We start from the raw sequence: 12,692 nt of genomic DNA on the forward strand, positions 1-12,692 counted from the left end.
TTATAAACACCATGATTCCTTGTCATGGGTTAACTAATGGTTTTTAGTTGGATTCTTGCTAAGAGGTTACCTAAACCTTGATTTGTCCAGTAACATACATGCATTTCTTTAGATGGGTAAATAGAAAAGATAAATAGATCTTTTAGAGTATAGAAAGTCTGCTACTATTGTGAGCTGAAGAAGCTTCTTGGATGAGAAGCAAAACATCTTCAAAGAAAAACCAGAAAGTCCAGTTGCCTCTTGAAAAAGCACCTTTGGGACGACTATTGTTTAGTTACCAACTTTAGGATTTCTTTCTAAAGCCACTGGATTTGACAACTCTAATAAGCTGTGCATGGAATTTTCCTTGTTGAGTTGAAAATTCAACTAACACAGGATACTGCCACTGGCCTATATCAGGGGTGAAATTCAACCACCTCCGGAGAGGTGGTAGGGAAGATTTGAATCGGTTGGCCCCGCCCACACCCACCCACCTAGAAATTGAGTCCCACTAAGCCACGCCCACAGAGCCAGTAGGGAAAATTTTTGAATGTCACCCCTGGCCTATATCTACAACTATCTGGTATAATGTTTTATATGTTTGTAAACTTGTAGTTCTGTTTCCAACTTAGATCCAAATTTTGAAAGATGATTCTTTTGGGGGGTTGCCCAGACCATCTGTGTATTATCCGACATGTACGCCTGCCTTATACTATATCTGATGCAAACCAGCAGTTTCCAAAGGTCTTATAAGATCGTTGTAAGATGCTTTTGGACCATGTATGAATGTGGCATTTTGTACACCTATGGCACAATGTCTATGGAGATTCTGTCATCCAGGTCATGGTGCTTTTAAAAGAGGCAACTGCACTTTCTTTGTTTTTCCTTGAAGATGTTTCACTTCAGTGAATAAACTTCTTGGATGGGAAGCGAAACGTCTTCAAGGAAAAACACAAAAATTCCAGTTGCCTTTTGAAAAAGCACCTATGGGACATACATGGCACAAACAATGACATTGGGCCTCCAAAGCAAGTATAATGCAATCCTAAAATATGGTCTCCTGAACAGCAGATAGATTTGAATATGTACTGTACACTGTGCCAGTAACTTGTGCCATTTTGTAAATGTGTTGGTTTATTGATTTTGTTGAAACAATACCCCCCCTCTCCAATAATGACAGGAGTCATCTGAAATATCAAACAAAGAATGAGACAGACACTGTGGCAGGTCATAAGTAAAAACCCTGTTAATATAGAAGACTGAGGTGTTCTTATTCTGTGCCATAGAAGAATGCGCAGAAGGAGGCTTTTACATGGAAAAGGTTCTGCAAGATTCAAGTCACATGTATACAGGAGGAAAAAGCACTATGAGGACTAGGGACAATTGTCAAAATATTCGAACAGTGAACACTAAAGCATTACAATTAGTTATAGACTGGAATTAAGAGCTTAATTAAGGAAAAGAACATGGGAGGCAGCTGGGACAAGATGGAGAAGTTCCAGGGTACATCAAAGTTTCTGGTTTGGTTGAAAGTATACTGGGCTTTGGTGGGTGAAATCTAATTTGTGTTGGTTTCTTGAAGTCTTGCAGACTTTTTGCTTGTCCTCACTCTTGCATGAAACCTGTACAAGAAGAGATTAAGTAAAAACAAAGCTGAGCGCAATATACAGTGCAGTTGTCTGTTAAAAAGACTTACACCGCAAAAGATTAGATAGATAGGGATTCAAACAGATGCAAAGGTTCTTTTGGCATAATAAACCAAACCAAAAGGAACAAGGTTGCATTCACATATAAAGTTAACACAGGTTGTTAAAAAAAAAAATCAGTGCAAGACCCATTTTGTGCATCAAACAGTTGTTTTGAGGTAGCCTGTGCCCAAACTGAAACATGCATGTTACAGTTCTGTTGATTGGGAAAGGGGGAGGACTGTGTCTGAACAAAAATGTTTTGGAATCGGGAATAGTGAAAATGCCCAGAACATCAATGGTTGAGGGAAGGAAGGGAAGATGACGGGAAGATGGGAAGCAGAGCAGGAGTGGGTTTCTACCGGTTCTGTCCACCTTTGTAGAACCGGTAGCTCTAAAGAATAGCAGACATAGAACTGGTTCTATGTCTGCTGATGTTGTTGCCTACCTGCCCACCCAGGCTCTTACCTGACCTTTATTTCCTGATTTTTCAACTTCAGCTGTCGAACGAGGCACAGCTGCAGTTAAAAAAGCAGGAAAAAAGGGCTTTTTCAAAGGCTGCTTCTATGCACGCAGCGTGCTGATGACAATTTACAGGCGCGCCCAAGCAGCGTGCAGGGAAGCACATCATAAATCAACGAACCTCATAAATCATCAAACCAGTAGTTAACCCTGTCGGATCCTACCCCTGAAGCAGAGAGCAGACTGGTGCCATATAGTGCCCTGGGGCACAACAACAGTGGTGATAGTGGAGGAGAGGGAGTGCATTGGAAAGAAGGGATGGCAGGAATCCTGAGGCAAAGTGCTGCCCAGAAAACTGCTGAGGGGAAAGAGGGGGATGTGCATCACATTGGCCAAACACTCACCTGTCCAGAATTTAACTTGTCCCATATCCAGAACTAAGTTCTACTTAAGTTCTACTTTAGAACTATCTACATTCAGTTCTACCATACAGTGTCTGCTCTGAAACACTTCCTCAGAACTCAGCTAACACAATGTTCTAGGTTGTTTTAAATGATATTTTGTTGAACTAAGGCATAAGAAAACCTGCTTGGTTTATTTATGACTGGAGAGTCATAGGCATTTTTAGGATGAGGAGTACACCTGTCATTAGAGAAGCACGCTAAGGCCCAAAGCAAAAATTGGATGTGTCATGAGGAAAACTATATTTATTGTCATTTTATTTAATTGATCAATGCTTATTAATGATGGGAATAATTATTTCAATGAAAATTTAATAACTCTTCAATACTGCAGTTTGGTAACAACTGTAAAATAATCTTGGAGAGCTGCCTGCCTGGGCTCAAATTGTGCTGCTGTGCATCAAGCTGTATTGGAGGAAGCAACACATTGCAGTAAAACTTAAAAAATAATAAAATACACAGTGGCATAGCGTAATGTGCATACAGACTAAACACAGCTACATGAAATTACAAGAAATTTGATAAATACATCAAGCAAAGCACTATCTGGAATGATTGGCTTTGAAAGTTGTTTAAAAATAAAACCTCATTTGACTTAAACAATACTTGAAAATAGGAAAATTTTGTTCATTTATGGATTTGACTTTATAGATGCCAGACTAAAACATGTATAGAGACCATTACTGGAAAGCAGCAAGTGTGGTCATTTTGAATCATCTATGGATTCCAAAATCATTTGATTTTTCCTTTTCCTTAAAAATGTATCACAAGTAGTTTAATCTGATGGATTTGAAGGAAAACACTGCCCCCCAGTTCTGTGTAATGTTAACTTAAAATCAGCACAGCTGAACTTATTATAAGATGAATTCATGATCATTGACGGGCCACTGCTAAATTTCCAATGATATATTGTATTGGGGACTCAGACAAAGCAGATCAGATGTCTACTTACAGTTCTAATGAGACATATCTAAGCAACTATCTAAGAAACATCAGTAGGAGTTACGACCAACCATTTTCATCAGGTCTAATATTTAACATCTCAGAGTTGAAACAAAAGAGAATTGGCAAGACTGTTTTTAGTTACATACATAAGGATCACTAATAGTGATGATCAACTAATGTTTTAATAGTAGGCTAGAAACTGGTTTCCCAAAGGGCAAAAAAACCCCACCCTTTTACTTCAGTGTGTATTAAATGCAGCTTTCGGAACATGATATACAGTACTTTTCAGCAGGGAAGGAAATAGAAGAATCTATGGGAAGAAAGAGATGGAACTGATAGAGAAGCAGCCTATACTTAATTTTATTTATTGGTTTTAAAACATTTATATAGCAGTCCATCTTATAGCAAACTCTGGGCAACTTTCGATCAAAAATTATACAGAATGTATGTTACTCAAGTTGTCTTCCCCTGTGCTGTGGTGTTTGTTTGCTTCTGTTCCCTATTGTTACCTTTTAAAAAAATTAAGTGGCTTTTATAAAGACTTTATAAGTCTCTAATGCTTTCTCATCGAGCCCGAGAAGCTTACCCCTGGAACCAGGGGAGGGATCCAACCGGTGTAACTACCAGTTGGGTGATTTACGATTTGCGCGAGCTATCGGTTCTACAGAGCCAGACAGAACTGGTAGAATCCCATCCCTGCGGAACTCATTGCTCAAGGAAGTATAAAGAGCATTGGGTACAGTACTCATTTCTGGATATAATCCCATGTTTCTTCCAAAAGTAAAGGTAACTTTGACAGAAGAACATGCATACAAATTTCACCAAAAACACATCCTGTAAATGCTGAGTAGTTAAGCCAACCCTATTTGGGTGGCAAAAAATGATAATCTCTAGAATAGCAACAAAGATGTCGAGAAAACTGCTTGAATGCAGTGCCATCTTATGGTCAATCGGTATTGGAATGGATACATCAGAATTAGACTTTTAATTTGACTCTAGGCTGAAACCATTAAAAGTATTTTACATTTTACAAATACTTTTATCGATAAATTTGCTTGTTTCAGCTCTAGAGAATTCATAGCGCCTCAAAGAAGCACTCATCCGGAAAAGAAAGTGCAGGAGGAACTTAAGAAGTGAAAGTTTTGGCTGACCAGGATAAGAAGCAACAACTAAGGTATCCTGGAATTTAAATTTTATAAAAGATACATCGCTCCCAAAGAAGACTCGGAAGCAGAGAATGAAAGTGAAAACGGAAAGCTTTTTTTTCACTCTCCTTCCTTACGTTGACAGTGAAGAGAGATGAATGAGAAATCGGAAAAATCTGCTTTGGCACCAATAGGTAATTAAACTGGAAATATAATTAAATGCCAAGGGGACAATAAAGATTTCTGAACACTAAAAAAAAATTTGTTTGCTATAGGTGTGAAGGGAGAGGAAAAGAATAAGGTCAGGATTTGGAAGGAGGAGTCTGCCTGGAATTCAAAAGAATCTAAAGTTAAATCTTAATAAGACTTCTAAAAGATACATTTTAACTGGAACTTTGCAACTAAATAGTAACCCCAGGAAGAGAAAGTGAAAAAAGAAGAAAGTGTTAAAAGAAACAGCTTGTGTGTATTTGGATTGCTTGGTGACTTTGGGACTTCTGGAAATTATATTTGAATGACTAAAAACAATTGGGTGGTTGTTTAAAAAATTTTTACAATGGCATCACTTGTGGATGAACTGATATTGGAATTTAAAAAATATAAAGAAGAAGAACAAGAAGGGAAGGGCTCTTTTGGCTCCGTTTTTCAATTCTTAGAAATGGCGATCTGTACCTACAAGAAACTACAAGAAAAGACTGCGCAACAAGAAGATTGGGACAAAGAAGCCATTTTTAATGAACAAGTAACTTTATCTGGGGAAGAAAGGGGAAAGGGGGGAAAGAGAATGGAGAATTTAAGACCTAAAAAAACAGCCAAAAAAGGGCAAAATAATGTGAAAAGTGGATATAATGTTAGAAAGCAACAGAAAAGGGGAACACAGAAGAGGGAAATGGAGGTGGAGAGACAAGGGGGTAAAAAGGGGAGAGAAGAAGCAAGGGAGGGAGGAAGGGAAGAGAAGCTACAAAGGTTTGGAGCAAGATGTAAAGAAACAGGACTTATTCAGAGACAATGAGTGAAAATTTAACTGAAAAAGCGATTCTGCAAAGGTACATAAGATTGTATTGTTATATTTGTATTAGAAATAATGTTAGAAAATTGGAAACAACATATGATTAAAAAGTGGGATAAAATAGTCAGTGTAATTCAGTGAAACTTTTGTGAACAAAATAAATGAAATGAAATAAACGAGAGAATTGAATTAGGAAGGAATGGGAACATTTTAATTACATAATGTTTTAAAATATAAGTGAAGTGGGGGGGAAGTAACTATGGAAAGTTTATAAGTGTTCCCATAGAAGCATGATACCTATTTGAAAAGTAATGTGTAAAATGTTTAAGATTTAAATGAATATTAATATTAACGATAGAATTGAATTGGTATGGATTGTTGTTTTAATTATATTATATATTCATATTTTTTCTTTTTTAAAAATAGTGTGTAGTTTTAGAATGTACCAAGCAGAATCTGAACGGAAGTTATGTATTATATTAAATGTTATAATTTTAGGGGAAAGATATAAAGGCGTCATACTCCAATCAGTGATTACAGGAGAAATTTTGTTTAATGAGAAAAGATAACAGACAGCTGAAACAGGACAAAGAATATAAGTATAATAATCTGAATTGAGATGAAATAAATAAAATAAAATTAAGAAAGTTAAAAGAGGGGAGAAGCTATATAGAAAATGTAGAATGGTAATAAGATATGGAATGGTATATAAAAGTGAGCATAAACTTGAATTTGTGTCTGTACGAAGAGATGCAACCCGGGATCAAGCTGCTTTCAAAAAAGATGTTTTATGTTTTTATGTTTTGTTTGTCTGTTTGTTTTTAAAAATCAATAAAAAAAAGAATTCATAGCACCTCGACTTTGCTCACTGGCAGGTTACTTACTGCATCTGCTGTGTTCATCTAACCTACCCTAAAAAAATGAAGGAAGATTACTATTATCAGTCACACACTGTTCTTATCTGCTTCAATCATACACACACGCACACATATATATATGTATATGTATATGTACATGGACATGTATATATGTATGTATGTATGAAATTGTATGAATGCTTGTGTGTGCTTTTATCATATGTGAAATTGGTTGCATATTTAAAATCTTACAAATGGTAAAAAAAAAATCTATATAAGAGAAAACTGTGGAAGAATTTCTTTTTTCACCCCATTTAAAAGTTTTGAGTTTTGATCCCTCTTTCCTTACCTCATTCTTCATTCGGCAAGTTCTTTACGTCACTCAAACCAGTGAATGTTTCCTTACTGAGTTCAATGGAATTATCTAGAATTAAAGTATAAGAAAAGTTGGTTTCCAACCAAAGCATTTAGCTCCCATCAGTTTGATGGAAACCCTATTCCAAGAGTGTCAAACTCAAGGCCCTTAGATCTGGCCTGCGGGGCTGCCCTAGAAACAGCGAAGGATTGGCCCGCGGTACCTCTGACAGCAAAAATGGAGCTCGGGAGCCCATTTTTCACGGACAGAATGCTTGGGCCACCACAGGTGCCCCCAACATGAGTAATGTCTAGCTGGCCACGCCCACCCTGGCCATGCCCATCCCACCCTCCCGAGGTTAAACACAACCTTGATGCAGCCCTCAATGAAATTGAGTTTGACATCCCTGCCCTATTCGGTTCAGTTCGGTTTTTCCTATGGCTGATAGAGGATACAAGCAGAGAGTTCCTATCTGATTGCATAATTTTGTGTAATTTTGATAATAGGGAGAGGTAATGTTAAAACAAGGAAAATTCAAAACTGAAGGAACCAGAAGTCGGGGGGGCGGAAATACAGAATTAAGTTTGTCCTTTTCTAATGTCCAAAAATTGTCATGAAAGAAGGGGAAATTGGAAGAGGCTTTTCTTCTTACAGTGCATTTTATATATAAAATGTGATTGAGAAAAGATGTAGGAAAATCAAATTTCCATCACAATAATCTTGTGGTGATCAGCAGAGATAGCCATTTCTAATTAAGAGGACACAAAAATGATAAAAAATATGCATCATGATATAACAATGCAGGCTTCATCTTTTTAATGTTTCTATTGCATGTCACACACAAGTACATAAGGGGCAGAATTTGAATCACAATATTGCTATGCAGTTTTCATTACTTTTGTCTCTTTTCCCTGCAGATACTTTTGGTTGTTATAAGTTGCACTTAGAAGATTTGGGGCAGATAAAAGTTTTAATATGACATGCCAGAGCCGTGATGGCGAACCTATGGCACGTGTGCCACAGGTGGCATGCGGAGCCATTTGTGCGGGCACGTGAGCTCCAGGCAAGCTTACCTCACTGCACCTCCCATCTGATTTTCGGGCCTTTTTCAGCCACCCAGAGGCTGAAGGAAACCTCTACAGCCTTTGCAGGCCGAAAAATAGGCCCGTTTCATCACTTCCTGTATTTCCGGAAATACCGGAAGTGATGTAACAGGCCCATTTTTTGGCCTGCAAAGGCGGCAGAGGCTTCTCTCAAGCCTCTGGGAGGCTGAAAAAGGCCTCAAAGGGGCTGAAAATCAGCTGGGAGGCACAGTGCAGGTAAGGGTGCGGCAGGGGGGGGACACTCACACACACATGTGCAGGGGCACACAATTTTTGGCACAGGAGCCTGAAAAGGTTAGCCATCACTGTGCTAGAGGGACCACATATGCATCTGGGACAAAGACTGCCTTCCCCACTTTCTGGAAGTATGTAAATAGGGTACTGTATATTTTCTTATGCCTCTTTTGAATTATATGGCTCAGCAGTATTTTAGTTCATTATTTAAATAACCATCATAGGTACATGGATTTTCTTCTAATATCCTAAATTTAATTTGGAATATGAGACAGGCTTTGAAACTAGATTAGACCCAAAGCCTGTATGATCCAGTTTCCTGTCCATAAATGAGGACCACAGCCTCTCCTCTGCTTATCAATAAACCACCTCCACAACTAGAGGAAGGACACAGCTCAGATGAGCAAGTAGAAGGTATGCTGGGATTACTTGTGCCTCACTTTTCACTTTTTCACTTTGGATATTCATATGTCCTATCACACTTGGCCAATAAAGAATTAGATTCTATTCTATTCTACTCACAAAGGACCCTTAAGGAAACGCATGCACCCTCAGTTCACACCTACCTGGCTCTATGGTCCTTTTGCCCATCAGTCCAACAAAGAAATCATGCATGTCTCCTAAGGAAGTATTAAGTTTATTGGACAAAACATTTTCAACCAACAGGGGAAAAAGCAACAGTTTTGAGTTAATGTAGCGCTTGTAAATCATCTGGTATGCTTATTTACTGCATTCTGAATTTCAGAGATAATTCTGAATATGGCACAATGGTAATAAACGCATGTTTGTATATAACAGTCCACTTCTGCCTATATTAAATGTGTTCTAGAAGTGGCTGTTGATTAACAAATCAGAATATTTATTTCATTGCAAAGTACTGGGGCTGAATATAAGTGTTGCTCAGAGACACCATCTGAACCATTTTTGGCTCATGGCTTGTCACTATCCTATCTTAGCTTCTTCGGTAATTCAATCAATAAAATAACTGGAACTGAATGCAGATGGTTTCAATCACTTAATAAACAAGAATTGTTTTATGTTGGGGGCGATTAATTTTGTATTTAATATTGTAAACTTACACATGTTAAGAGGCAAATAAGCTGAATGGAACTCAATGTAACAACAATAGAACAATCCTTTGCCCTGGTTGGTACATTCTGATGTCAAAGCCCCATGACTTATCCAGGTGCTATACTGGCTACAGCTAATCTCAGTCATGTTTTTCTATCTCCTTTCATGAACATCTTCACCTTTTACATAATATTAGAGGTGCAGCTGGGGAGACAAAGGATCCAAAGGTAGATTCGTAATTCCACAATTTGAAAGTTACTATTAGTCCCATAATCCACACATTTCTCAGAAAAAGTCAGTTCAAATATTAATGTTAATTTTTATGTCCCAAAAGTGCTTTTTTCAAGAGGCAACTTCTCATCCAAGAAGCTTCCTCAGTTCTGACTGGATAGTGAGTTGAAGCTTCTTGGATGAGAAGCGAAAATGTCTTCAAAGAAAAATCAGAAAGTCCGGCAGCCTCCTGAAAAATACCACCTTTGGGACAACCATGATCTGGATGACTGAGAATCTCCATAGATATTAAATTTTTATGCTATTTTGGGCGGAAACTTTTTTCCAAACCCTTTTCATCATTTTCATGGTAAAATTCAGATCTATGTACACTTAGTAGATATTATTATATGTAATTATTTTTGTTAAGATATGCATTTTTGTATGTATATATTAAATTCTGACATACACATACAAAAATATCTGGCAAAAATGGATTTTGTTGTGCAGGCAAGTCTCTTTTGTATACTGGAAAATCTGAAGTGTATTTAATGATCTAAAAATCCCACTGAACTGAAGATTTACTTTGCAGTCTTAATGTCTTCTTTTTTTCAATACTATATCTTATTCTCTACAATATCCTCCATTGGACCTGGCTAAGAGTTAGAAAGTATTCTTGCATCTGTCTTTCTAAGACTTGAAGTCTTCACTCAAACTGTATTGTGGTTGGAAATCCTAAATTCAGTGAACAACAACGGTAAATACTAAATGTAAAAGGGAAACAGGTAAAACAGAAAATCCCTAAACTCAGAGCTGGCTGGAGGCAGCACAAAGCCGGTTTGTTTTGAAGAGGAGTGCGTTTAAAATAGTGCCAAACTTATTTTCTCTTCAATTCAGATGGTACCTTCTCCTTACCACACGGCTGAAGTTATCCTTCCATCTTATCCTTCTTTCCAGTATTGGACCTTCACTACTAAAGTTTATTCAGTCAGAAACAATAATAGAGAAAGCAGTGCTTATTGCAGAGATCAGTTGATCAACTTACGTTTCTGGGAAGAAGCAAGGGTCTGGGGATCTGGAAAAAGAAACAAAGCCAAAGGCTAAAATGCACCACAACCATATGCATTTGCAGATCCCATTTTAATGTAGAATGGAACATAGATATGCACTGAAAGTTATCATGAAAATATATTACTATGTTCATGTTTTCTGTTTCAAAAAAAAAAATATGCCTCCTCCAATCATCAAAATCTAATATGAATGGATTTTTTAATAATTCAATTTATAATTTAATAATTTGTAATTATTATAAACTTAATGCGCATACAGCCATATAAAGACATAGTCATTTTTACTTTTCTCACCTCAAAGAAAATTCATACCATCATAACCTGTTTCTATTATGACTTGTTGAACACCTAGTTGTATGTTTTTGGGTTTCATTGAAAATCTCTCCCTCATGTAATCTGAGGGTATGAAGGGAATACTCATATTCCATTCAAAAACATACTCAGGCTATCTTATTGCTGAATATTACATGCTATTTATAAGGCTGACTTAATCTTAAAACATAGATGAAAACCTTTCAATTTATCAAACGTTCTTGAATTGTTTTGGGGCTGTTTTCTTAGTGATTACTTACTGATTTCTTCTTTACCTGACAGCCTGAGCAGTGCCTCATAGGATATCCCTTGGCCACCATACAATCGTCGGAGCAAGGATAGTGGCAGCTTATAGAGTTCTGGGTTCTTCTGTTGAAATGGAAAAACAACATGACATCAATAATCAATGTTGATACAGCCATACATAAGCTAATATTTCCCCTGTCCTCAACATTTTATTTCCATCTTGACCCTATCTCTTATGCAGGCACATCCCTTTTCAATATGTAAGTATTTTCAAAGAATAATTCCTCATAGTCTGTACCGCACAAGTAGCAAAATAATAGTTGAAAATGCCTACTGCAACCTCTCAGCTCCTCTAGATTAATTATTTGAAGCTCAATCCAATGAAGGGCAAAACCAACAAATTTTAAATGCTATCTTGCTTCATTTGTTCAGTAAAATAAGTATATAGTAAACTTCTTTAATCCAATATGTAGTTGCTAAACAAACAACCCCATCCTCATTCCAGGCAATTATCAGATTCTTGTCTTCAAATTGTCAAGTTCAAATTGCTGGTTGTCAACATCGAAGCCCTACGTGGCTTAGGTCCAGGTTATTTGAAAGACTATCTTTTCCCAGTCACATCTACCCAACTCACCAGAGGTTGGGTTGGCAAGAAAGTCTCCTCTCCTGAGGAGGAAAAAAAAGAATGGCCTTCTCCATGGTGGCTCTCTGTCTGAGAAGCATCATCCCCACAGAGATAAACACTTTCGTACGGTCCTAAAGAACCTGGTTTTGCCAACAGGCCTGAGGACTGCGGAGTGGGATGGAGCCCATCAAATGACTCATTTGATTGTTGGGGGAAGGGGTATTTACTGAGAATGAGTTTAGCGGCCCTATACATTTCCTTAAATAAATATGCTTCTCTCCAGCGTATCCCCCATACTTTTCCAGCATTCAAGTTTTCTGCATACACTATTTCTTATCCCTTAAGGAAAGATATAAAATGATACCATCACATCTCCCATAAAGATTTATTGATTTGATCTTGAGCTTCCACCTCATTCCCTATGTTCTGTCACATCTTACAGTATATACCTTGTACAAGCTTTGATTGAGCCTCAAAATACTATCCACTATGGATTTTGGATACCAGATGATAAATTGTATTTTGTTTGCACAGTTCAAATCCCCAAGGAAACATGGTCTTCCCTACACTTGAACTTCCTCAGACTTCATCACCACCAACCAACAAAAAGTTGGGGATGTAGGATATTTAGTGCAACACTCTTAGAAGGCATCCATTTTGGAGAAAGTCTTGGATTAGAAGATGAAAATTCTGTTTCCTCAAAAGAGCCAGAATCCCTATAGCGATAAATCACTGCCATTGTCATTTTAAAGACCTTACTGTTATCTCACATCCTGGAGAGCCATGTGTTGAACTATGGGGAAAATGTTTCAGAATGATAAGTAGCAAGAAAAGCTATGAGATTTGTCAACAGGTAAAATGAGTCAAGTAACTAACCTTGATGGGGATATGCAGGAGCCACTACCTCGACAAAAAGTGTTGAA

At 37.4% G+C, this 12,692-nt stretch overlaps 1 protein-coding gene across 1 annotated transcript in view; it reads right to left on the reverse strand.

The window, feature by feature from the left end:
* Nucleotides 1-1,202: 1,202 nt before the first annotated feature.
* The window catches only part of TAC3 (tachykinin precursor 3), a 28,284-nt gene continuing 16,794 nt past the window's right edge, over nucleotides 1,203-12,692 (reverse strand). Inside the window, exons 3-7 of the mRNA XM_026683866.2 lie at nucleotides 11,159-11,267; nucleotides 10,562-10,591; nucleotides 8,802-8,855; nucleotides 6,893-6,967; nucleotides 1,203-1,601 (exon numbers count right to left, since the gene is read on the reverse strand). Coding sequence (XP_026539651.2) covers nucleotides 6,894-6,967; nucleotides 8,802-8,855; nucleotides 10,562-10,591; nucleotides 11,159-11,267 — 267 coding nt within the window. The 3' untranslated portion in view covers nucleotides 1,203-1,601; nucleotide 6,893. The remainder of the gene's footprint in view (nucleotides 1,602-6,892; nucleotides 6,968-8,801; nucleotides 8,856-10,561; nucleotides 10,592-11,158; nucleotides 11,268-12,692) is intronic.

Source organism: Notechis scutatus, chromosome 2 (assembly GCF_049901735.1).
Source record: "Notechis scutatus isolate UNSWTSFEM ecotype Mainland chromosome 2, rNotScu1.2, whole genome shotgun sequence".
Lineage (NCBI taxonomy): Eukaryota > Metazoa > Chordata > Lepidosauria > Squamata > Elapidae > Notechis > Notechis scutatus.